At 44.0% G+C, this 26,597-nt stretch overlaps 1 protein-coding gene across 5 annotated transcripts in view; it reads right to left on the reverse strand.

Moving 5' to 3' along the window:
- The window catches only part of MIPOL1 (mirror-image polydactyly 1), a 693,631-nt gene that overhangs the window by 345,725 nt on the left and 321,309 nt on the right, over positions 1-26,597 (reverse strand). For all 5 annotated transcript variants that reach the window (XM_077464676.1, XM_077464680.1, XM_077464677.1 and 2 more), the window contains 2 exons: positions 21,858-21,891; positions 17,910-18,080 (listed from right to left, as the gene is read on the reverse strand). In XM_077464676.1, coding sequence (XP_077320802.1) covers positions 17,910-18,080; positions 21,858-21,891 — 205 coding nt within the window. The remainder of the gene's footprint in view (positions 1-17,909; positions 18,081-21,857; positions 21,892-26,597) is intronic.

Consider the following 26,597-nt stretch of genomic DNA (forward strand, 5'->3'; position numbering starts at 1 on the left):
GCAGCTGTGTTCTTGGTAATAGAAAATTAAATTGGGTCCCAAAGGAAGAGTCAGACCTCCACTGGAATAGTGGGTAGCAGGTATGTAAACCAAATAGACCAGCAGCAGGTGATTCAAGATGCCAGCATCACTGAAATTGAAATGTCTGTTTTTGGGTGGATTTAGTATTAAAAAAGTAGCTGTTTAATTCTAAAAGAAACATTTTGAATTCAGAATAAGTGCTACGTTGGTGCACACGGCATGCTATACCTGCTTAGAAACCACAACCACTGGTAAAGTGGCTCGTTTGTTTGACTTATAGCAGCACACTGGTCACCAAGGGTTAATGCGAGAGCTTTTTGGACTTACAATGTGCAGTTTATTTTTAGATTTTTATTCAGGGAGCTATGAAAATATGTGCTGCTGTTTTTTCCTGCGCTAGACTGATATGTAAGAAGCAGCGCCCATGCACACAGCTCGGAATACAGTGCTGCTCTGTACTGCTCACACACACACTCTGACTGCTGATGACCTGAGCTGCCAGATTAACAGCATTTCAATGTAGAACTTTATAGGTCTAAGGTTTAGCACCCTGAAATGACAAATTAATTCAAATCAAACCAGATGCAGCCATAAAGATTTTCTGCAACACACTATAACTTTATACAGTATAAAACGTTACCTATACTACCCAGGAGCACATGGAGGATGACAAAATGGGTGAGCAGTACAAAATGGAAGCCAGATATCACTTGTAGTAAATGTCAGAAGTGCAGAACACATAATCACACATCTCTACTACAAACAAACTGAAAATTCTAATGAATGGGTTATTTGTCACAATTATGCCAGGATTTTGCTAATGTAATTAGTGGAAGCTATAGGTCTAACATTTGCTGCAAAAGATCTCTTTCACGGTAATTTAAAAGCCTGAAAGGGGTTCACAAACATCTCAAAGATAAAAGTTCATCTATCATGAGAAAAGAACTATGTTCAACTGCTATGGGTATTTATAAAACAGCTCTGATAGAGGATATATCACCTTCACACCTACTTGTGCACAATCACATCTCATACCAGACAAGGCACCCCTAAACTTAGGTTAGTGTTTGTGAAATGCTAACTTTTACATTGACTACAGTCATATATACAAGCATGAGGCCAGTAGAGCCAGTGTACAGGAAGATAGGATCATTTCAGGTACTTTGGTATTATATGTGGCACAGATATAAAAAATATATCATATGTTTTATATATAAACATTGAAAAAAAATATATATATATTCAGTTCAGGGTTCAGTTATATATTAAAACATCATTATAATTCTGAAGTTCCTCTCTGGTGTGCAATTGTACTGAATAGCCTATTGTTCCATGAGCTATAGGAGGTTATTTACGAAAGGCAAATCCACTTTGCACTACTTTGCTCTTGAAATTGCACTTAAAGTGCACTTAGAAGTGCAGGCGCTGTAAATCTAAGGGGTAGATCTGAAATGAGGGGAAGCTCTGCTGATTTTATCATTCAATCCTGTGAAAGCTAAAATGCTGGTTTTTATTTTCCTTGCATGTCCCCCTCGGATCTACAGCGACTTTATTTACAAGTGCACTTTCAGTGCAATTTCAAGTGCACTTTGCACTTGTAGTGCAAAGTGGATTTTACCTTTCATAAATAACCCCCATACTGTCTCTTTTACGGCTACTGTCCAACCTATTGACTTTCCTGGGTCACACTGGAAGAAGAGGAATTGTCTTGGGCCAAACATAAAATACACTAACAATAAGGATATCCGATGAGCAGAAAAAGTCAGGCAGATCACAAGTTAATGATCACTATTATAAATAATGTACCTATCTGAGTAATAAAACTTCATTTTTTATTTAGTAATACTTTTTAGGTGCAAAAGTAAAAGAGGGCAACATAAAACTAGTATCATATTTCACACTGTGTTTGATAAATGAATGCATCAATATCTGGTTCGATAGATGTAGTAGCATTTCTCAATAGACTCTAAAAGGCTCGTCAGACATTTTGGTTCTAATTTTGCCCTTTATGTGATTCGTTCTTCAAAATAGTTGCTCACAAATATAGGTGCTGCCACAAACTGATGACATGAATAAGGCACGGTTGTGAAGAATAAGATATTTTTCTCTGGATAGATAAAACTTATAAAAGTCTAGTAAAAATACACTATTACTGTATATATTTCTTCAGTCGCATGTGTTCGCTAATTGTAAACGCATTTTTACAAAAAATAAAAATAAAAAATCAAGTCTTAATTAAGTTTACAATTTTGTGTTGGGCCACATTCATAAAATGTCTTGGGCTGCGGGTTGGAAACCCCTATGCTAGATATTCTTTCAAATTGGCAGCTCTTGTAACACTAAGGCCGCGTACACACGCGCGGACTGTTCGCCCAACCTTGTCCGCTGAACAGTGTTTGGGCGGACAGTCCGCTCGTGTGTGGGGCTTCAGCGGACAGTTTCAGCGGACAGTTGGCCGAACAAGGTCTTATGGAAATTCCGAAAAACTGTCCGCTGAAACAAGGTTTCAGCGGACTGTTCGCTCGTGTGTAGGCTTGTTCGGCCAACTAAGTCTCGCGCATGCTCAGAAAGGATTTCCACGTCGGAAGGTTGCATTGCAGTGTATAGGACGTCGTATTTTTCATCCCGTCGTACGTGCCGTTCACGTCATCGCGCACGGTTTCAGCAAACTGTTCGTCCGTCGTGTGTGGCCATGTCCGTCCATGCTAAGTTTGAGCGGACTGTTCGCTCAAACTGTTGGACGGACAAAGTTGGGCCAACAGTCCGCGCGTGTGTACGCGGCCTAAGGATTCACATGACACCGGGGAGGGAAAATGGCTAGTTGGGCCCAATTTGGATATTTACTTATTTACTTTCACTAACTTTTGTTACTAGCGGTTTAGACATGTATGGCTGTGTGTCAAGTTATTTTGAGGGGAAAGCAAATTTACACTGTTATACAAGCTGTACACTCACTACTTTACATTGTAGCCAAGTGTTATTTATTCAGTGTTGTCACATGAAAAGTTATAATAAAATATTTACAAAAATGTGAGGGGTGTACTCACTTTTGTGAGATGTGAGATGTATGTGATGTTAGGATGAAATATTCTAAAATGTTAAAGCGGAGCTCCAACCAAAAGGGGAAGTTCTGCTTTTTAGTGATTGTAAAGCTTCAATTTTTTTTTTTTTAAATAACATATCATACTTACCTCCGCTTTGCCGTTTGTTTTGCAGAGTGGCCCCAATCCTCGACTTCTGTGGTCCCTCGGCGACTCCTTCCCGCATCGTATAACTTCCTAGGAGAAGAACTCTCCTGGGGATCATCTTGTGGGCGCGCTCCCGAGTCCATCACTCGGCACTCAGACGCCGAATGTAGTATTTGCCCCCGCCCCCGCATCATTGGATTTGATTGACAGTAGCGGAAGCCAATGGTTGCGCTGCTATCAACCTATCTAATCAAGAGCCGAAAACATCAGGCAGGGACAGCGTATTTTCGCAGTGGGAAATTCCAGGGCTCAGGTATGTAAAATGGGGGGGGGGGGGCTGGAGGGCCAGTCACTGCCAGGTGTTTTTTTTCACCCTAATGCATAGGATGCATTAAGGTGAAAAAACATAAGGGTTTACAACCCCTTTAAACATCCCCCCCATGCCACATTTGGCATGTTATTTTATCTTTTTGGGAAGGAGAGGCAGGTACTTAGTTTTGACAGATACCCGCTCCCACTTCCGCTTGGGCCGCCTAGGTGACTCAAGCAGAAGTTCTCCTCTCCCCCTCCCTTCCAGCAATCTTCTGGGACTTGTCACAGGTCCCAGAAGATTACCTGACCTTTGAGGAGGAGCAGCACGACTCATGAATGCACAATGTGCACCCAGCTCTGCAGCCACAAGCTGTCACAGCCGGGTGCCCACACTTGTGATGCCAGCGCCGGGGAGAAGAGAAGGAGAAAACCGAGGGTTCGGACGGCTGTATTGCTGGATTCTGGGACAGGTGAGTGTGTAACCACTTTCAGACCGGACCAATTTGCTGGTCAAAGACCAGACCACTTTTTGCGATTCGGCACTGCGTCGCTTTAAATGACAATTGCGCGGTTGTGCGACGTGGCTCCCAAACAAAATTGACGTCCTTTTTTTCCCACAAATAGAGCTTTCTTTTGGTGGTATTTGATCACCCCTGCGGTTTTTATTTTTTGCGCTATAAACAAAAATAGAGCGACAATTTTGAAAAAAACGCATTATTTTTTACTTTTTGTTATAATAAATATCCCCCAAAAATATATAAAAAAACATTTTTTTCCCTCAATTTAGGCCGATACGTATTCTTCTACATATTTTTGGTAAAAAAATCGCAATAAGCGATTATTGATTGGTTTGCGCAAAAGTTATAGCGTTTACAAAATAGGGATAGTTTTATAGCATTTTTATTAATAATTTTTTATTATTTTTTTTTTTACTAGTAATGGCGGCGATCTGCGATTTTTATTGTGACTGCGACATTGTCGGGGACCCATCGGACATTTTTGACACATTTTTGGGACCATTGTCATTTATACAGTAATCACTGCTATATAAATGCAGTGATTCCTGTGTAAATGACACTGGCAGTGAAAGGGTTAACCTGTGGGTGGCAGTGTAGGGGTAAAGTGTGCCTAGGGGTGTGGTACTAACTGTGGGGGGGTTGGGCTTTCATTTAGTGTACACTGATCTCTGCTCCAATCACATGGAGCAGAGATCAGCGTCACTAGTTGCTAGGCAGAATGAGAAAATGTTGTTTATACAGCATTTCCTCCATTCCGCTGCTCCGTGAGACGATCGCGGGGATGCCCGCGGCGATCGAGTCCGCGGGTCCCGCGACCGGACTCACGGAGGTCCCGACCAGCGCGGGAGCGCGCCGCCGGCGGCGCGCTCCCGATGGCACGGCGGCAACGAATATTGGACGTACATGTACGCCAATATGCCTGCCCGTGCCATGCTGTCGACGTACATCGTCGTGCGCTGGTCGGGAAGTGGTTAATAGAAGTCAGCAGCTACACTTTTTGTAGCTGCTGATTTTTAATAAACACAAAAACGACTGGAACTCCGCTTTAAGAACTAGCCTACATACTGTATAAAAGCAATATAAAAACACTTGAACAAAAAATACAAAAACATTTTATAAGCATTTGGCTTATGAAGAATAAGAATACAACTATTTGGTATTTAGTTATTATATAAATCTTGCATAATAATAATGCTGTGCAAGTTTTTTTCTGAAAGATTTAATTTCCCGCCCTTATTTAGCTTACTTTACTTTTTGGGTCCCTGACACTTTAGTTGGAGTATCATAGGGTCAGAGGTCATCTGTAATCTGCAGGTTGCCGCCCTTCAAATGCTTGACCTCGCAAGCTGCAAGCACAGAATGTGAGATATCAGACAGATGACAAGCCAGCTCCGGTCAGACTTCAGCTAACCTCTGACACTGTTCCAACAATTGCAGCTTCCGTATTTCTGTCCCAACTGGTCCACTTTGAGAAAAATTTTGAGTATGGTTCACATTTTTAGGGTTTTTACGTGTATTATTTTGATAGATAATGTTACCCTGCTTCAAATAATTGTAATATTTTTTTTTCTTCAGTGTTTTATACTACCCATAAATTATTTCTTGTATTTGCAGTGCTTTTATGCAGTATACATTGGAAATAGTTCAAATATAGCAATGTTACACTTTAAAATAAGCAATAAATACTGATTTATTAATACAATATCTATAATTCAATATTTATATACTGTATAATTCAATATTTAATCTGACCATCAGCTAAATAAACAGACCTCTATGGAATCAAGCAATACATACAGAACACAAACAAAAAACATACCGTGTATGTAAGATGAACAGTCATAAATGTATAGATAAGAATTAAACCAAGAAAAAGAGGCCATAGGAAAATAAATCATTCTAGTAAAACAACATATCAGGACTGCTGTAACTACCAAGTTCAGTCCCGAACTATCCCTACACAACAGTTCTTCACCATTGCTACGGTTTTACTAAATGTATTACAAACACAACTGCAACGCTCTTCAACTCTAAAGCTGCGTACACACACAATCAGATTTTCCGACGGGAAATGTGTGATGACAGGCTGTTGTTGGAAAATCCGATCGTTTGTACGCTCCATCGGACAATTGTCTGTCGGATTTTCGGCAGACAAATATTGTATGGCAGGTTTTGAAAATTTTCTGCGGACATATGTCTGTTGTTGAATTTTCCGAGCGTGTGTACACAAGTCCATCAGACAGAAGTCCAAAGTACAAGCACGCATGCTCGGAAGCAAGGACGAGCTCGAAGCGGTCAGTCTTGTAAACTAGTGCTCATAATGGAGAATTAACATTTGTGACGCAGCAAATTATGAAATCTCGAAATGCAGCGCACAATTCTCTTTTTATTTAATGGGATCATAATGAAGCTGCTTTGCTGGTGATACTGATGCAGTTATTGCAAACTAATTTTCAAAGGCTTTTTTTTTCTAATGAAATCAAGAACAACATTATTATGCTTTTTTTTTCTTTGGGCAAGTTACCACAACATCCCGTAGCTTTAAAGATCAAAGATACAACTATGTTGGTGTCCCTTGTTAATTTTACACTGTATTTTTTTTAAATGTAACTGCCTACTCCCAAACTATCATTTGAAGTAAAACACAAGTTTTATTCTCCACATTTTTTTTATTGTGCATTAAAAAAAGAAAACCAATAGAACTTAACCAAAAAGTGCATTCTATGCATCCAAAAATATACCAAATCAAATCATTATTATTCAACCAAAAAATAAAATAAAAGCCTCATGCATGTGTCCTGCTTCTTAATATAGAGGGTCAACAATGCTAAGAGTTGATGAAAGCAGGGCTCCGTCATCCAGAGATAATTCCAAAAAAAATCTGGATTATTCTCCTGGAGCTCCCGCAGCAAAGGCATATGACATAATTGGTCACGATTAATAAAACAACCAATTTTTGGTACAAGAACTCTCCTGTTCCTGGACTAGGGTGAAAGCAATAACCCCAAGGCCAATAATAAATGACACATTACCTTCTCTGATTCTGCAACATGTCTGGTTGACGAATGGCCGCTCAGAAACAGAAAAGCATGACATGAAAAGCGCAAAATGAAAGGCGCAAAATAAAAAGCGCAAATCAACACTCACCAAACTTCTACTAACACAAAATTAGCAGAAGGAGCCCAAAGGGTGGCAGGAAAAGAGCTGAAAAACACGTAGTGTGTCACTACATTTGTGTTTGTTGGCCTGTCGACAATTGCTTGCTGTATGCAAGACAAAATCCAGGCACACACCTTCGGATAAAAGTCTGAGGCTTTATCGGCAGAAAATCCAATCGTGTGTACGAGGCTTAAGTTTTATCTTCAGAATTATGTTGTGTAGCATGTGAACTTCATCAGGCTGTTCCAATGGTACACAGTAGCAAATTAAGTAGAATTCTTCCTCACAGCAATATATTATCTCTTTTAAAGGAAGGCATTCAGTGCAGAGAAATGCTCAAAGCTTTGGAGTATACCATACAAATTATGGAAAATAAAAAAAATATTTTATTAAGTATAGTGAAAAAATTTTTTTTACCATTTTGGCTGGATTTTAATACATCTACATTTTAGTATGAATAGCATAGTATATTTTTTGATGAATAAGGATTCAGAGAGTAGCCAGTAAATGGAGAGCCAGTTATCCACTTCAATCACAATATTTCACTGCCCTACAACTGCTAAACTAAGATATCAGCCAACAGCCATAGACTTACTGTACATTGGGACTAGTAGAAATAAAGTGTAACTATTGTACAGCATTGCGGAGAATGCACTTTTAATGATAAAATATGTATGCCCCATGTACATATACGAGGGTCTATAAAAAGTTTCCGCACTTTTACATATATATATAACTTAGTTTGAAAAAGTGTTGAAACCTTTTGAAGAACCCTTGTATAATCACAAATTACACTGTTCTTCAAAAAAAAAAAAAATCTGTATAAGTTGATCACATTATTTACACAAATATATATATATTAAGAATAAAAATAGTTGAAAAGGCAGTGCATTCCCTCTAAATAGGCAACGGACTCATAAAGCGCCAGTCTCACATGCCTGCACTACATCATAAACAGGCAATACAACTGTTGTATGTAAATAGAGCAGAACGGGCCATTCCAGCTACTGTGTTCAGCTTTCTCTTTAAAGTCCAGGCAAGAAGCAATGTGCGGTAATAACGTTTTTTTTTCAAGGTTGCCTACAAATTGAGGATGAATTTTTGCTGTGTTTTTGACAGGGGTTGATAAGTGATTCGAATTGAGGCTTAAAGTTAAGAGCAAAATATAAACTGACACTTAGTCAGAAGGACTGTATATTTCAAAGCAGTCCAACCCGTGGTATTGGCATGGTAGATTTATTTAGGGAAGCCAATTAGGCTATTTACAGAAGCTTATTTTCTGCTCGGCTGTGTGGAATTGCTCCTTTAACGACTTGCTGCAGACTGATTCAGTAATTCTGCCTCCTTTTGACGACATTCAGCCTCATTTAAGCTGCCTTGCTACTGGAATTATGGAATTTGGCAGGGTCTACAGGAAGACAAGTGAATGTTTATATTGCCTTAGAAAGGGAAATCAGTTAGCTGTGAGTTGGCAACCTTTGACTACAAAATTCTAAGGTTGCTTTGTACCTGCGAGAGCATCTGTGACCCTATTTTGCAGCTCAGGAGAGTGACGGGGCCCTCTGAGCAGTGGAATAGGGATGTCAATCTGCAGACGGGAATCTGAGACATTTCAGGATTGGTGTAGGGATGGTGTTTTAACCCTGTCGCTGAGAAATCTGTTTAAAAAAAGCCTAAACTCACAGCATCTATTTTTTTTAAAAATAGAAACAAGTGTGATAATTATGCTTTATATAAAAGACCAATAATACTTTGAAGAGCAAGTAGTGATCCATGTATCTATTTAACATTTACCTGCAAATGGAGGAAACAGAAACCCCAAAAAGTAAATAGATCAGCAACTTTTAGTGCAGAGAGAATAGTCCTTATATTTTGGCACAGGATACACAGAACCCTATGGGTTATCTTGAACAGAGAGGTTTAAGCCTGGTACACATTATTCGAAAAAAAAGCTCTCAGCTCCGGTCGAAAGCTGCTGCACTCAATATGCAAAGTAACTACATTGATCGCACCGATGAGCTGTTGTGTTCTGTTGTGCTTCTGTCAGATGAGCCGACTTACACACGGGCCTAATGTTGGCGGATTTTTTTTTTGAACTGGCTTTAATGTCCAAGCAATACCTGTATTTACCCACAAACCACCTTCTCATCCTCTACAGCATGTCCCAGATTACATTTTTTTATTGTACCGTACCATGTTCATTCTTGCTATTCACATAGTCGTACCCCCAAAAATACATCTCCCAAGAGCCCTTCCAACACACACACACACGGGGTGATTTACTAAAACTGTAAAATCTGGTGCAGCTGTGCATGGTGGCCAATCAGCTGCTAACTTCAGCTTGTTCAATTAAGCTTTGACAAAAAACCTGGAAGCTGCACCAGATTTTGCACTTTCCAGTTTTAGTAAATCAACCCCACAGTGTGTGACCAGTCTCTTGGGAATAACATTGATTTGCTGGGAAAGATTACTCTGTATGCGTGTAAAAACATAACAGTTTCTTGTACAGATACATCGATACATAAGGCCTAATATATATATATATATATATATATATATATATATATATGTGTGTGTGTGTGTGTGTGTGTGTGTGTGTGTGTGTGTGTGTGTGTGTGTGTGTGTGTGTGTGTGTGTGTGTGTGTGTAGCGCTGACATTTTTGCCTACTAATGCAATGTTAATGCAATGTAAGACTATGGACAGTGTTATTCATTAGTATTTGGTGCCATCTAGCAGCCAATAACAGGAAATGGACTTGAATGATTTTCTTTTTCTATAGCACTAGAAAGATAACAGGAAGTGAATGTTCTGTTTACATTCTGCTATAACCTAGAATGCCAGGTGACCTACCCATGATTCTTCTGAACTGAATTGCATGCTGGGTAGGCTATAAAAGAGACCGCACAGCCATTTTCTTTCTCTTCTGGACACATGGCCTGCCTGAAAGGACCTGTGGGTGTGTGTGTCCCACAGCACTGCGGCCTGCTCGGTACGGAGCAGCAATCTGAAGCCAGAGGAGGACTTCACAACACAGCCTGCTGGGATAGCAGTGTGGTCGGATCGGGAAGGATCCAGAGGCACCCCGACGGAAGTAACGGAGAGTTCGGTGACCATGTGAAGCAGAACAGCGTGATGGCATGGCCGCAGCAAATGGACTGAGACCAGCGGAGTGGAGCTGTCTTATTCTTCAGACCTAAATTGGTGAGAGGGCTGTTGCCCACAGTTTCCTAATACACTTTGTTACACACCTAGACTTTGACACGGTGTTGTTGGGACCTCTAGTCCCACGAAGGAGAACCAAAGTAAAGATTGAGTTTAAACAAGCCTCAAGGCTATTCATCACAACACTATAAGCACTGTGTTATTCCAAAGCAATTACACCAAAGGGAATTACAAGTGGATTACTGTTGGATTACAACTGTTACAAATACACATAGCTAGCAGAAGACTGAAGACTAAAGAGACTGCATCTGCTATTGCAAGGCCTTGCATCCCATTAAAGTAGGGGGAGCTCCCTTGTAGTTGTGTTGTACCATATTTATCATTTGCATTTCTTTATTCACCAGAGTAAGTCATAGTCACTCTGAGCACTAGTCCCAATTGGAGACACTCTCTTAGGGATAATCTGAGACAAATTCATATGTACAAATGGTTGTGTATTCTTATTGTGCTGTTACATTATGTTGGTGTGACAGTGCAAATGCTGTAATTACTATTTTACACTAACCCCAGTAAAAGTAAGTTTCTGGTTAAGTACAATTGGTGTGGAGCATTGCTCCTTTTCCTGCAGGTGGAACATCGGATACCCAGGTAATAACAAAAATGTATACTGTTGTTGCATTGCATATTGTGGGGTTATCCTTCATTATTAGCTTCACACCAACATTGCATCACAGCTGTGTCAAGGGAACAAATTTGCAACAGAACCCCTACGGACCATCCACATATTTTCTCGTACACCATAAGTGGGGGTTTAATCGCAGAGTACAGGCCCAAACAAATTCAGCAGCTCCTTTGGGGGTCAGCGCCAAACACACAAACACATATATATATATATATATATATATATATATATATATACATATATATATATATATATAGTAAGAGTATAATATTTGACCCTATCCAGTTCTCAGTTTAAACGGCACAGAATATAGCCGTTATTTGGGCAGGCCGGCTCTAGTGTTGGCAGAGTTCATAAGCTGGGTATAGGAATGGCTGCACACAAAATATTGTTCTGCAATAATATTCATCTCTATTTTTGCAGGACCACTGTCAGATGTTATTTGTTGTTCTGTAGGCCTGGCGTCAGCAACTGTTACTGTCAGGGTTTCTCCCTCACGGAACGGGCGGATGCGCAGGTGCGCGTACGCGATCGCGACGCTCGTGATTGCGGCACTCGCATGCACTCGCATGCACGCGCGTGGCAGGCGGTTTGCGCGTACGTGGCGTGCGCGTTAGCGCGGTCTGGCGCCAGTGGGCCTATTTAAAGGAGGCTGCTGCATCTACTCGGTGCTGTTTGTCTGCAGCTCTGTACCCGAACTACCTGCTATCTGCCTGCTGTTGTGATATCTGACCCGGCTGCCGTCTGACCTTGCTGACCTCTCCTGCTCTGACCCCGGCCTGCCTGACCTTGCTTTGGACTGTACCTCTGTTGCCGAACCTCTGCCTGCCTGCACTTCTCTTCTGCCTGCTGTACTTACCTGTCTGCTTATCCATTGTGACCCGGCCTGCCTGACTATTCTTCTGCTGTTCAAGTGTGCTGCACCCGGTCCATGCTGCGCTGCCTTGCCTGCTGATCGCTGCCTGCCTGTCTACCATCTTCTCTGCAGTTCCAGCATCCAGAAGTAACCAGCCGCTGCTTCCAGTCAGACACTCCTACCCCGCTGCGCTCACGGGGCCACTGTCTCCATTCCAGTGGTCCCTGAACCAGAGCTGTAAGAGAAGTCTTTTCCCATCAAGTCGGGCTCATCACCAGGTACCTAACAGTACAAACAGCCATGACTGAGCCTGCGGGAGAAGCTTCTGCCAGGAAGGAGATCTGCACCCACTTAGCGGCCCTTACACAGGCTGTGAAGTCGCTCCAAGAGGGATATACCAGACTGGAAGAGCAAGTTCAACATCTTTCCAGTACCAGTCCTTCCACCTCAGCATCACCTCCTCTTCCTACTCAGCCTGCTACCCAGTCTGCAGTGGTGATGCTCCCTCCTGAACCGAGAGTACCTGTTCCAGAAAGGTTCTCGGGAGACCGATCCAAGTTTTGGGCCTTTTGTAATGCCTGTCAGCTATACTTCGCCCTCCAACCCAGGACTTTTTCACTTGAAGCTGCCAAGGTGGGCTTTGTGATATCGCTACTACAGGGAGAACCCCAGACGTGGGCCCACCGTCTCCTGGAGGGTGACAGTGCTATTACCCATTCCTTTTTTCATTTTTTGAGGCTATGGCACAGCTTTATGAAGATCCTCAGCGAACTGCCACAGCTGAATCTGCTCTGTCTGCGCTCCAGCAAGGCCGCCGTGCGGCCGAGGACTATGTTACTGACTTTCGGCGCTGGAGCGCAGACACCCAATGGAATGACTCTACTCTAAGACATCAGTTCCGCATGGGCCTCTCTGAGGGACTGAAAGATGAACTGGCCCGTGTCGGTATCCCGGACTCTTTGGAGGAGTTGATCACCTTGGCCATACAAATTGACCATCGACTTCGGGAACAGCGGTCCGAGCGCTCAACTCAGCCCCATCGCTCGAATTGGATGACTGCAAGGGTTCCTATTCCTGCCTTCTGTCCTCAGCCTGCTCTGCAAAGGGACCCTGCCAGTCCTGCTCTTGACACTCCTGAGCCAATGCAGCTGGGATTGATGCGTCCCACCTTGTCTCCAGAGGAACGTGCCCGTCATCGCCAGCTGAACTTGTGTCTTTACTGCGGGGGGTCCGGACATGATGTTAACAACTGCCCTGTTAAGACACGTAAGTGCCTTTCCTCTGTGTCTCCTGTTCCTGTTTCCCTGCCAGCCAGCACAACCCACCTTGCTCTCCCTCTCTCATTGCAGTTCCAGGGAAGGACGGTCTCACCAGCGCCATCATTGATTCTGGGGCTTGCAGTTGTTTTGTCGATGCCACCTTTGCCAGTCTGCAAGCCTTGCCCCTTCAGAAGAAAACCCATGGACTGTCTGTGTTCTTGGCTGATGGGTCCCGCATCAAATCGGGACAAGTAACCCAAGAGACGCTACCCCTGATGGCTTGTACCCCTTCCCAGCACAAGGAGCTCCTCACCCTTGATGTGATTTCTTCCCCTCTATTTCCTGTGATCCTGGGCATCCCCTGGCTTCAGGCCCATAATCCCTGCATCAACTGGGCTACAGGGGAGATCAAGTTCCAGTCCAGCTACTCCCAAGAGCACTGTCTTCGTGTGAATTCTGTTGTGCCCTCTACCCTTCTTTGCCTTGATTCTGATCAGGACTTATGCCAGCTGGTGCCTGAACCATACCATGAATTTTTAGATGCTTTCAGCAAGCGAGGAGCAGACACACTTCCACCTCACTGCCCCTATGACTGCCCCATTGAACTTCTTCCAGGAGCTGAGATCCCGTTTGGGTGTATCTTCCCCCTGTCTGAGAAGGAGCAGGAGGCTTTAAAGGTCTATATTACGGAAAACTTGGAGAAGGGGTTCATTCAACATTCCACCTCCCTGGAATATTTTTTGTGACTAAGAAAGACCAGTCGCTCCGGCCCTGCGTGGACTATCGTGAGCTTAACAAGATCATGGTCAAGAACCGTTACCCTCTTCCTCTGATGCCGGAGCTCTTTCAAAAACTGAGATCAGCTACGATTTTCTTCAAGTTGGACTTAAGGGGGGCTTACAACCTGGTTCGCATTCGGGCTGGGGACGAGTGGAAGACAGCATTCAGGACCCGTTTCGGGCATTACGAATACCTGGCCATGCCCTTTGGCCTTTGTAATGCTCCTGACACCTTCCAGCATCTCATTAGTGACGTGTTCAAGGACTTCCTGGACATTTTTGTGATCGTCTACTTGGACGACATTTTGATTTTTTCGGGGTCTCTCGAACAGCATCGGGGTCACGTGGGCAGGGTGTTACTCCGGCTCCGTCAGCATGGACTGTATGCTAAGGCTGAGAAGTGTAGCTTTGAGCAACGGAACATCCAATTCCTCGGGCTTGAGATCTCCCCGGCTGGCATTAAGATGGATCCTCAGAAGGTTTCCGCTGTTCTGGACTGGCCTGCACCTACGGATAAAAAGGGGGTACAACGTTTTGTGGGCTTTGCAATTTTTACAGAAAATTTATTAAGGGATTTTCCGCCATAATTGCCCCCATTACCCAGTTGACAAAACAGTGTGTACGCTTCCACTGGGGGATGGAAGCCCAGGAGGCCTTTGAGAGACTCAAAAGACTGTTCACCTCTGCCCCCATCCTCAGCCACCCAGATCCTTCCCTACCATATATTCTTGAAGTGGACGCTTCCGAAGTAGCTGTGGGGGCAGTTGTGTCCCAGAGGCAAGGCGGTAACGATTTGATGCATCCCGTAGGGTTCTTCTCCCGAAAGCTTTCCCCTGCCGAGAAGAACTATGATGTCGGTGACCGTGAATTACTCGCTATCAAATCTGCCTTGGAGGAATGGAGGTACTTGTTGGAAGGTGCAGTTCATCCAGTGCTGATCTACACTGACCACAAGAACCTCGAATACCTGAGGACTGCCAAGCGTCTGAAGCCCCGATAGGCCCGTTGGGCCCTGTTTTTCTCACGTTTCTGTTTCCACATTACTTACCGTCCCGGATCTAAAAATGTGAAACCAGAGGCGTTCTCGCATATGTACGATTGCCCCAAAGTCCTTGCTGCTCCGGACACTATACTACCTGCGAGTACCTTTCTACTTGTGCAACCAGACTTGCTGGCGCAGATCAGGGAGGCATCCACTAATTCACCTGCACCACCAGAGGTCACACTGATTTCCAGAGGGGGTCTTCTATGGAAGGAGAGCCAAGTTTTTGTGCCTGAAAGCATCCGGATTAAAGTTCTAGCCCTCCTCCATGATCACCCGTTAGCAGGACACTTTGGGCCCCGTAAGACCTTGGAATTGGTACAGCGTACCTTCTGGTGGCCCGGCCTGAATGAATTCTGCAAGAAGTATGTCGACTCCTGTCCTGCGTGCATCCGGAGCAAGGCAACAAGGAATCGGGCCTGGGGACTTCTGAAGCCTCTTCCTGCACCTGATTAGCCTTGGAGGATGATCACGATGGACTTTATTGTCGAGCTTCCCTGCTCTAAAGGTTGCACGGCCATTTTTGTGGTTGTAGATAGACTGACTAAGATGGCCCATTTCTTGCCCTTGAAAGGGACTCCATCTGCTCCAGAGACGGCCGTGTGTTCATAAAGGAGATAGTCAGACTGCATGGACTACCTGCTAACATCGTGTCTGACAGGGGGGTCCAATTCACCTCCCGGTTCTGGAGGGCCCTGTGTGAGAGTTTGAAGATCGAGCTGGCTCTGTCATCTGCCTACCACCCCCAGACCAATGGACAGACTGAGCGTACCAACCAGACCCTGGAGCAGTACATCAGATGCTTCACGTCCTTTGTCCAGGATGATTGGGTATCTCTGCTGCCCCTTGCGGAGTTTGCCTACAACAACGCTAGTCACTCAGCCACAGGGCAGTCCCCGTTTTTTTGCTAATTACGGGTTTCACTTAACCTTTCTGCCTGACTTTCTTTCAGAGTCACCAGTTCCAGCAGTCCAGGACACTGTGACCTTCCTCAGTCATAACAATCGGGTGTTACAAGAGGCGGTATCCAAAGCTCAAGCAGACAGCAAGAAGACCTTTGATCATAAGAGAAGAGGGGAATTGAACCTGCAGGTCGGAGATCAGGTATGGCTTTCCATGAACAATCTTAAATTAGCCTGTCCTTCTAAGAAATTTGCGCCCAAATTTTTGGGACCCTTTCCTGTAAAGAGAAGGATTAATGAGGTGTCGTATGAGTTGGTCTTGCCTGATTCAATGAAAATCCACCCAGTCTTTCATGTGTCCTTGCTGAAGCCCTCGGTGCCCGATCCCTTTCCGGGTAGAAGTTCCAGACCACCTCAACCCGTTTTTATCGATGGTAGTGAAGAGTATGAGGTGGAGGCTATCCTCGATTGTAGAAGGAGACAAGGTCAGAGACAGTTTTTGGTCAAGTGGAAGGGGTACGGTCCAGAAAGTAATTCGTGGGAACCCGATGGTAATTTACATGCCAACAGACTGGTCCGTGCCTATTTCTCTGCTCATCCGGAAAAGAGGCACCTTGTGGGCACCCGGAGGTTGCCCTTGTGGGGGGGCAATGTCAGGGTTTCTCCCGCACAGAACGAGCGGATGCGCAACATTCGCGATCGCGGCACTCGCGGTTTGCGCGTACGCGGCGTGCACGTTAGCGCGGTTTGACGCCAGTGGGCCTATTTAAAGGAGGCTGCTGCATCTACTCGGTGCTGTTTGTCTGCAGCTCTGTACCCGAACTACCTGCTATCTGCCTGCTGTTGTGATATCTGACCCGGCTGCCGTCTGACCTTGCTGACCTCTCCTGCTCTGACCCTGGCCTGCCTGACCTTGCTTTGGACTGTACCTCTGTTGCCGAACCTCTGCCTGCCTGCACTTCTCTTCTGCCTGCTGTACTTACCTGTCTGCTTATCCATTGTGACCCGGCCTGCCTGACTATTCTTCTGCTGTTCAAGTGTGCTGCACCCGGTCCCTGCTGCGCTGCCTTGCCTGCTGATCGTTGCCTGCCTGTCTACCATCTTCTCTGCAGTTCCATCATTCAGAAGTAACCAGCCGCTGCTTCCAGTCAGACACTCCTACCCCACTGCGCTCACGGGGGCCACTGTCTCCATTCCAGTGGTCCCTGAACCAGAGCTGTAAGAGAAGTCTTTTCCCATCAAGTCAGGCTCATCACCAGGTACCTAACAGTTACTACTATTCAGCTTGCTAAGTAAATCAATAAAGTGTATATCAAGCCAAAACTTTTATTTCAGTATAAGATAGAGAAGAGAAGGTTTAGAGAGATTTATTTTCACTTCTTGTCCTACTAACCATGTTTTACTAGACAGGAAGTGAGGGGAACACTCCAACAGCAACATGGGGAGAGATAAACATGCCTTTTTAGTATAAAACGAGAAGGCTAGACCCCTTTTAGATTTTTTTTTCATGTCCCTATTGCATATTCTTTTCCTCACTCCTTGTGTGGTGGAATTAATATCATCAGGAAGCGGTCCCAGATAGCAGTTAAAAACAGACAGGAAGGGGGGGATTTACCAAAAGTGGTGCACACAGAATCTGATGCAGCAGTGTATAGTAACCGATCAACTTCAACCTTCAGCTTGTTCAATTAAGCTTTGACAACAAAACGCAAATGCTGGTTACTATGCACAGCTGCATCAGATTCTGTGTGCACCACTTCTAGAAAATCTCCCCTGAAGTGTTTGTTCTCCACTCCATCTAAAACAAAAAAAAACAAAAAAAACTTGTTAGATACCTGGTAACTTTTTTTAGGAGTCTTCCAGGGCAGCATCTGAGAGATGCTGCCCTGGAAGATGACTTGAGAAAAGATTTTAAATTGACAAACACTTAACACTTAAGATAAACAGGCATTATTGCTTTCAATATATATTTAATATCATCCTTACCATAGAAACACAAGACCAAATAATCACAGTGCTGCATCTTACCTGACCACGAGCAGCATCCCGCTCTTGTATGACAGCTCCCATTTCTTCAGCCGTAATTTGTTCTCGTCTTTCTCGACTCTTCCTAATACGCTCAAGAATGAGTTCCCCATTCTGATGAATAGCTGAGCCTCCTTCTGCTTCTCCCAATCTTCCAAGAAGCTCCTGAAGAGTCTGAAGAAAATGTTGGAGACAGATGCTAAGCTGACAAGTGCCAATAAAGCTTAATAAGCCAGAAATAAAAATGTCTGCAGCTAATGCAATGCTCTTAAATAGTGATCGCCAACCTTTTGGACCTCACGGACCACTAAACCCACTATTTTGAATCCCGCGGATCACTTACATGAATTTTACATGTCTTATATAAACAATGCTCTGGCTCTCTGCCCCCACCCCCCCCCCCCCGGATCACACTATTGCCTTATACACACAAAGCTCCAGCTCTCTGCCCTCCTCCACCCCTAACCCCCCCCCCCCCCGTACTCTGCTTCATACTGCTGCCTTACACAAACTCATCATTGGATCTCACCCCCTTATCCAGCCATGTGCTTGAGCTTCATGTTCCCTCTCACAGTCTGTGATCAGCATTGCCATTGGTAGTCTCCTCTTTCTTCACCTCCCACTGCTTGCGCTACTCCCTACACCTCCCTCTGAGTTCACAGGAGATGGAACTACAGTGGAGGCATCAGGTATGCACTGAGAACAACACTGGCAACAGCATTGGATGGTATACATCTCCCTAAATAAAAATTTGCAACAGAACCCCTACGGACCATCCACATATTTTCTCGTAGACCATAAGTGGCCCAGAGACCACTGGTTGGCGACCGCTGCTCTAAAAGACCTAATGAATCAAGACCTAATGAATCTTATGCAACTCATTAATTATACCCATACTTATGGCCACATTTATATTCCCTGCCCCACTAGCCCACTTTTAAGGTTCAGCAAACCTGGCAGGATTGCACTGGTAGGTAGGACAGTAATTTGGAATCTTTACTTGTTCAGAAGAATATGTTCCTGGTAGTCCACTAAATGATGTGTGGGAGGCTGTGTGTCGCCTCTGACAACCCTGTCATCCTAGGCACAACTGATGTTAACTATGCAGAAATTTGGCCCTTAAAAGATTACTGTATGACAGTCAAAAACAAATCCTAAATATTTGCATCTCGCATGCTCTCCTTCCCAGAAACTGCAGCTCAAAGTGGAAGGATCTTCTCAGCTGAGGCAGTTCTGTTAGTTTAGAAAGTAGTGGGCAGAATAAGATGTGGCCAGGTGCTCATTGACAAGAAATGGGAATGTGAATCAACAGTGACTATGCTAAAAGCCATACGCCCCGCAACATTTTTTCATCACACTACAGCGTAAGCAGACACAGCTTACATGAGATTGGCAACTCTACTCTGAATTCAGAAGCAGGGCAGCATTGTTGCCACCCCATCATAGGAAGCTGTATTAAGTGAACTTCACTGGCAGGGTTTGTGGGACTTTGTGCTGTGTTAGGTAAACTTCAAAGGCAGGGGTTGTGGGACTTTGTATCATGTTGTTGTTCTGCCCTCTTCATCAGAACAGAAAAAAGCATGCACCATTTTAATCATAGCCTCAATTTAAATGACCCAGATGTAGGACAAGTTTGCTTTAAAGTGAACTCAGGAGGTTAAAGGATAGCTAACATGTAAGCATAAATACTGCTACCCTCCACCCCTTCCCCTCTCCTGTAGCTTCTCCTTTTTCTACATACAAGGGAACTGCTACAAAGAATAATGGCAATCTCCCCAGTGTGAGCACTGTGGTGAACGTGCCTTCCGACAATGGGCAGGTTATGCAGAGAAAGGTCCATTTGAGTGTGACCCACTCTATGACAAAATATACCTTAGACTTCAGTAGGTACACCTATAAACAGAATACACAATTTAGACCTCCCATTTATGCCCTCCTTATGCACACATTTTGATTAAGAATAAAAAAAAATATAAAATAAAATGCTGCTATTGATTGGGAAATCTTCTTAAAAATATAGAACAATGGGTATTTATGGCTTTGACTATATGGCAGTAGGGAGCTACGGTTTATGTGGAATAACACAGAGCTGCAAATATGCACAATTGATCTTGTCCCTGCTGACAATCACCTTAGTCCTCAGGAAAAGTCTTATGATTTGCCCAAGCTATGGCTTCTGTACTGGAGTGTCTGCCCTTTTGTGAATAATCAATGCTCTTATTATTACAACACATATACTGTAGAGTGTAATGTATATTATATACAGTGTATATTATACCATTCCGTTGTAAAAGATATGACAATGGGATATTCATCTAAAGAAGGGGTGCCCAACCTTTTGAAGAGCGAGGGCCACATAAGCAACTTGGTACATAGTCACGGGCCACAATGAGCGGGCTGATGACAGGTCCAAGTGCAGTCCGCACATGCAGAGCTGACACAGACACAGCCCGCTCAACTCTATGGGCCCTCAGATAACATCTGCCTAGATGAAAAGGGGCAGATCCCCCCACCCCAACCCCCCCGTCTTATTTTTATTTAATCGGATTGGAGGTAGGTGGGTGTAAATGGCCACAAGTGAGTTTACATCTGTGGTTCAATAGAGGTGAACGGGGGTTCTGATTGTGTTGGAACCGATCATGTCAAAAGCAGCCTGAGGCTGCTTTCACAATGATGCGCTGTGGTTTACCCACACAGAGGGTGCCGTGCAGTGCACCTGCGGCTTAGCTGTACTTTGCCATAGACTTCTATTATATCCTGCAGGGGTGGTGAACTTTCTGATGTGCGCCAGATAGTAATAGCAGAAGTCTATGGATCAGTGCAGGTAACCTGCAGGTGTTCTGCGCTGCACCTGCGGATCAGTTTGAAAGCAGCCCAGATATACCCATATACACACTGACTGCGTGGTCAGTTCCAACCACACAGAGGCTAGCTTTGACAATTGTAACAAAGTTTGTCTTATACAGTGCCAAAGGAAGGCAAAAATGAGACAGTGGAAGAGTACAGAGAGTTGACATAGCAGCGGTAATTGGTCATAACTAAGGATGGGCTCCAGCGTGTTCGCACAGCCCACGTGCAGAGCCTGCCAGGAAGTCAGCACTGCGCTGCGCCAATCACAGGCAGTGAGGCATTTCCTGATCTCTGCAGCCACGCATCGGGACAATGTCTCTCTGCCTGTGATTAGCGCAGCGCCGACTTCCTGGCAGGCTCTGCACGTGGGCTGTGCGAACATGCTGGAGATCATCCTTAGTTATGACCAATTACCGCTGCTATGTTAACTCTCTGTACTCTTCCACTGTCTCATTTTTGCCTTCCTTTGCCCTTGGGGGCTGCTAATACTTATGCGGTGCTGCAATATGCAGCCGTATGTAAATACAAGACAATAAGGGAATAAAAGGGAACATGAGAGGCAATAGACAAGAGGGTGGCACTGTGGGAAAAAGAAACACACACCTGTAATGCAAGGGGGGGAAGAAGAGACAAAAGGAAGGGGGATAAGACCAGGAGGCCAGAGGCCAAGAGGGAAGGGAAAACACGGGTCTGGGGACATTGAGGCTGCCCATCAGAGTATACCCAAGCTGGCTTGAGGGAGGGCAGAGGAGGAATACATCAGCTAACGGTTCCCAGATCTCAAGGAATATAGCATGGGATTCGCTGAGGATTCTGGGCATCTGTTTGTTGAGCATCAATGCGGTCATATGGTCTCTCACCCCCTGGAATATGAACTGTTTTTTGCCTCAAGCACATAACCATATCCATATGTGCCAAACTACATTCATTTTACTAGGCTCGCCCCTTCAAAAAAAAAAATGATTAGCATCAAAATCAGCATTTTACTATTGGCAGATCTGATGGAAGGCTTTTGTCAATGGTAGACCAGAACAAGAGGAGTCCCTATCACAACTGACAAGCCAGGCCTAATCTACATATGATGCAGAAGAGGATTCTTACCATATCACCTTCTTCAGGGTTAACATCTTCCACCCTAGACAAAAGAGAAAAGAGCATGAGAATATGAAAAGACAAAGCCACAAGAGGACAAGAAATGTGAAGTACTAAGTGGTCAGCGACTTACTCCTCAATTCAGAAGCAAAAAGAATTCTCTTCCCAAATCTTTGGGAGTTGAAGTAATTTTGCTGCGCGTGTCTTCAGGGGACGCCCTGCACACCCAGCGCATTATGGCGCCAGCTGTTCTGCTGTATCTTTCAATAATGCCGAGCTCATCTCTTCTCGGCTGCAGCCTGTTAACTTATTAATGTTTACCGCAATATATGGCTACAGGGATCAGTTCTTCATATGTGCTGAGATGGTTTAGGAAATCAGGCTCTTCACATGTTTTTATTGATCGTTTCCTTTTTAATTAGGGGTTTTGCTTCCTTACTTTTTATTCCTGCGATGAAGAAATGTGAGTAAATGATATATATATAAAGCGTGATGCTGATCCCAGGGCATATTACAGTGCTCAGTTCCATGTGCAATCACATGCTTGATCAAATGCTCTGCAAATTGTAAAGCATAAGTTTCTGACATATATTGAAACACATCTGCTGTGAGCTTTTCATTCTCTCTGGGAAATTCAGTTACCTTTCTTTCCCCGCCATTCTCCACTTTGCCGTATCATGAAAAATAGCGATGCAGCTCTGGTATGAGAGTGTGCCTAGGCACTATGTCTACAGCCTCATAGCTGTACATTTGCTGTGTGCCATCTAAGGCATTGCTGACTCTGACTACTACTCTGGTCAGATCTGGAGCCAGATGAGGTGTATTCATTGCTGTGCTGCTCACAGATCTCTTCAGGTCTCTAACACCAGAAAGTAAAGCCCTGTCTCTTCCAACATGGTCACCTCCACGCAGAGACACTGATTAGAACTAGCATGGTGGGTCAATAATGGGGTAAAGATCAGCTGTAAGGAGCCTACAGGCTACACTAGTCCTTCACACTTTGCTTGCCTTTTTTTTCACAGCTTCCAGAGTTCAGATCCTCTATAAAAGTATATTTAAAACCAAAACTTTTTTATTTCGTTTTCAATGTAATATGGAAGAGTTAGAACACCAGTCAAGAAATTTCTTTCAGTATTTGGCTGTGCCTTCTGGGCAGGAAGTAAAGATGAAGAAAAATCTTATAAATGGGACATCGGCAGCAAAAAAATAAACCTGCCAGGGGTTTTAACCATTCTCTGCTCTATTCAAAATAAAAATGCCAAAACAAATTGGCTTTACATATACTTCAAATACTAGGCGCCAACCGAGTTAAGTAAAACTGTCCAGGCCTATATCCCTCTTTATTTTTTTTCTCTCTTTTTCTCCTTATAGTTTCATAGTACGTAAGGTTGAATAAAGACAATAGTCCATCCAGTTCAACCTGTGTAGGTGTACCTGTGTCAGTGTCGATAACCATATCCCTGTATATTGTGTTCACTAGGATCCAAGAGTCTTTTAACCACTTGAGACCCGCGCTATAGCCGAATGACGGCTACAGCGCGGATCTCCTTTTCCGGTACTACGTCTATTGACGTAGTCCCGTGCATGAGCGGCCTGCGCGCCCCCTGAGGAGCACGCTCTGTGATCGCCGAGTCTACGAGACTCGCCTGATCACCGATCCGTGCAAGGGGTCGATCCCGACCCCTTATCACGTGATCAGCTGTCAGCCAATGACAGCTGATCATGTGATATAACGGAGCCGGTAATCGGCTATTATTCCTCCTCGCGCTGTCAGCGCGAGGAGAAAAAAAAAAAGCCGATCACCGGCGGCCGTGATCGGGACATCAGTCCCGACCGCGGCCAGCCCTGCTAGTGCCCACCTGCCCCCTGCCAGTGCCCACCTGCCCCCTGCCAGTGCCACATTAATACAAAGTAAGTGCCCCCCGTCATTGCCACCCAGCAGTGCCCATAGTGCCACACAGCAGTGCCCACAGTGCCACCCAGCAGTGCCCACAGTGCCACCCAGCAGTGCCCACAGTGCCACCCAGCAGTGCCCACAATCTGCCTTAACAAATGTGCTGCACCCCAGTGCCACATATCCATGCCCATCAGTGTCATCTACCAGTGCCCAGCAGTGCCGCCCATCAGTGCCCAGCAGTGCCACCTATCAGAGCCACCTATCAGTGCCACCTATCAGTGCCCATCAGTCCCATCTATCAGTGGTACCTATCAGTGCCCATCCGTGCCACCCATCCGTGCCACCCATCTGTGCCACCCATCCGTGCCATCTTATCTGTGCCCATCTTTGCCCATCAGTGCCGCCTTATCTGTGCCCATCGGTGCCGCCTTATCTGTGCCTATTAGTGCCGCCTTAACTATGCCTATCAGTGCCCACCAGTGCAGCCTATCAGTGCCCACCAATGCAGCCTATCAGTGCCCACCAATGCAGCCCATCAGTGCCCACCAGTGCAGCCTATCAGTGCCGCCTCATCAGCGCACTTCAATGAAGGAGAAAAATTACCTGTTTGCAAAATTTTATAACAAACTATTAAACATGATTTTTTTTTTTTTTTTTTGCATCTTTTTTTGTTTGTTTAGCAAAAAATAAAACTCTGAGCTGTAATTAAATACCACCAAAAGAAAGCTCTATTTGTGGGAAAAAAATGATAAAAATTTAATTTGGGTACAGTGTTGTATGCCCGCGCAATTGTCATTCAAAGTGCATCAGCGCTGAAAGCTGAAAATTGGTCTGGGACTGAGGGGGGTTTAAGTGCCCAGTAAGCAAGTGGTTAAAACTATACATATTTCCTGCTGACACCACCAAGTGTGGAAGAGAGCTCCACATCCGTATCGCCCTGACAATGAAAAACCCTCTACTCAACTGAAGGTTAAACCGCTACTCCTCCAATCTCAATGTGTGGCCCCTGCCATTAGTAGTATAAAAAAATAAATCTAGTATATAAACCATAGTTTCTAGACGTTATAACTTTCACACAAACCAATCAATATACACTATCAGGATTCTTTTTTTTTTTACCAAAGACATGTAGCAAAATAAAGTTTGGCCTAAATTTATGAAAAAAAAATCAAATTTTTTTTTATTTTAATGGCTATAAAGTAAAAATGATTGTTTATTTTTTCATTTTGCTTTCATATTTTTGTTTATATAATAATAAAAAAAAAAAATAGTGGTGATTGAATACCATCAAAGGAAAGATCTATTGTGTGGAAAAAAATTATATATATTTAATTTGGCTACAGTGTTGCATGACCACGCAATTGTCAGCTAAAATAACGCAGTAGCAAAATATGCCTTGGTCATGAAGGGGGTAAAACCTTCCGAAGTTTAATTGGTTATACTACAATAAGGGGTTGTGTTCATATTTTCTGATGCTGTTTTCTCGTAGGAACCCCTTGATTACAATCCCCAATTTGATGAGGGAGTTTGAGAGGTATAGCTCACTCTCTAATCTTCACATCAACTTTACCAAGTCGTAGGCAGTGCTGGTCAATTTCCCTAAAACATCAATTGCGCAACTTAAGCAAAACTTTAAGTTTAAATGGACGGACAAACATATCTGGGTACGTTGCTCTCATCTAACATAGCTAAGACCATTGAGTTTAATTTTCCCCCATTATTTCAACAAGTTAAGACATTACTGCATAAGAGGAATACTGGCCTTACTCCTGGCTTGGGAGCTGCAATATTAAGATGAGCATTCTCCCCAAATATCTTTATCTTTTACAGGCATTACTGTTATGCATTCTGTCTACCTATTTTAAACAGAGACAGAAGTTAATTTTTTATTTTATTTGGGCGTATAAACATCCTCGGTTGCAATGTAACCAACTAATACTCCCCAAGATATATGGAGGATTAGCAGTGAAGGATATACGTAAATATTATCAAGCTATACATCTGAGTAGAGTAATAGATTGAAATAGACATATGGACCTTAAACTATGGGTGCAGATTGAATATGCCCAGTCACCTGTTCCCCCTGGGCAGGGCCTCTTGGTGCTTGGCCGCCCTTCCTAGAGAGGTTATCAAACACCCTTTAATAGGCAATACTGTCAAACTTTGTTCGGCCCTATTCCCTAATATTGGTGTATTACCTGAGACCTCCCCCCTGTACTCGATATTGGGGAATCCCCTTTTTCCACCGGGGATTGGTGACATTGCTTTTTGGCATCTATTGTGTGAGATGTATACAAGCGTCCCGCTTCATATAGGCGGGGACATGGTTGACAATCCCGGAGCTGACAGAACAGGTGGGTACGTTTAGATCTTGGAGTGCTCTTCAGATCACCTACTTCTTCAGCACTCTTCCAGCCCCTGGACAGTTCACCAGGTCTCCCAATACTTTTGTGAAATTTTTCTCGGAGATGAAAGCAATGTTTCATACCCTTTTTTAGCCAAATTATGAACTATTAATTACACCTGCAAAAACCCACTCCTTCAACTGTGTTCGTGAATGGGAACAGGAGTTGGGTAAATCTTTTAGTACAATACAGCGACAAGATATTCTTAGGTTTATGCATGAATCATCGATCTGTACGAAAATGCAAGCTTTAATATTTTTACTCGGTGGTATAGAACACCAGTGAGACTGAAGAGAATCTTCCCTGATTCCGCTGATCTGTGTTGGAACTGTCCCAAACTAAAGAACTTCTGGACAGAGGTCAGACGCATCCTTCAAATTTTTACAGACCGTAAAAATTAAGCACATAAGGAGAAAAAATTTACTTTATAGGCACCTGTCATGAAAA

The sequence above is a fragment of the Lithobates pipiens genome, unplaced genomic scaffold (genome assembly GCF_037356315.1).
Source record: "Lithobates pipiens isolate NorthernLeopardFrog02 unplaced genomic scaffold, aLitPip1_a1.2 Scaffold_30, whole genome shotgun sequence".
NCBI lineage: Eukaryota > Metazoa > Chordata > Amphibia > Anura > Ranidae > Lithobates > Lithobates pipiens.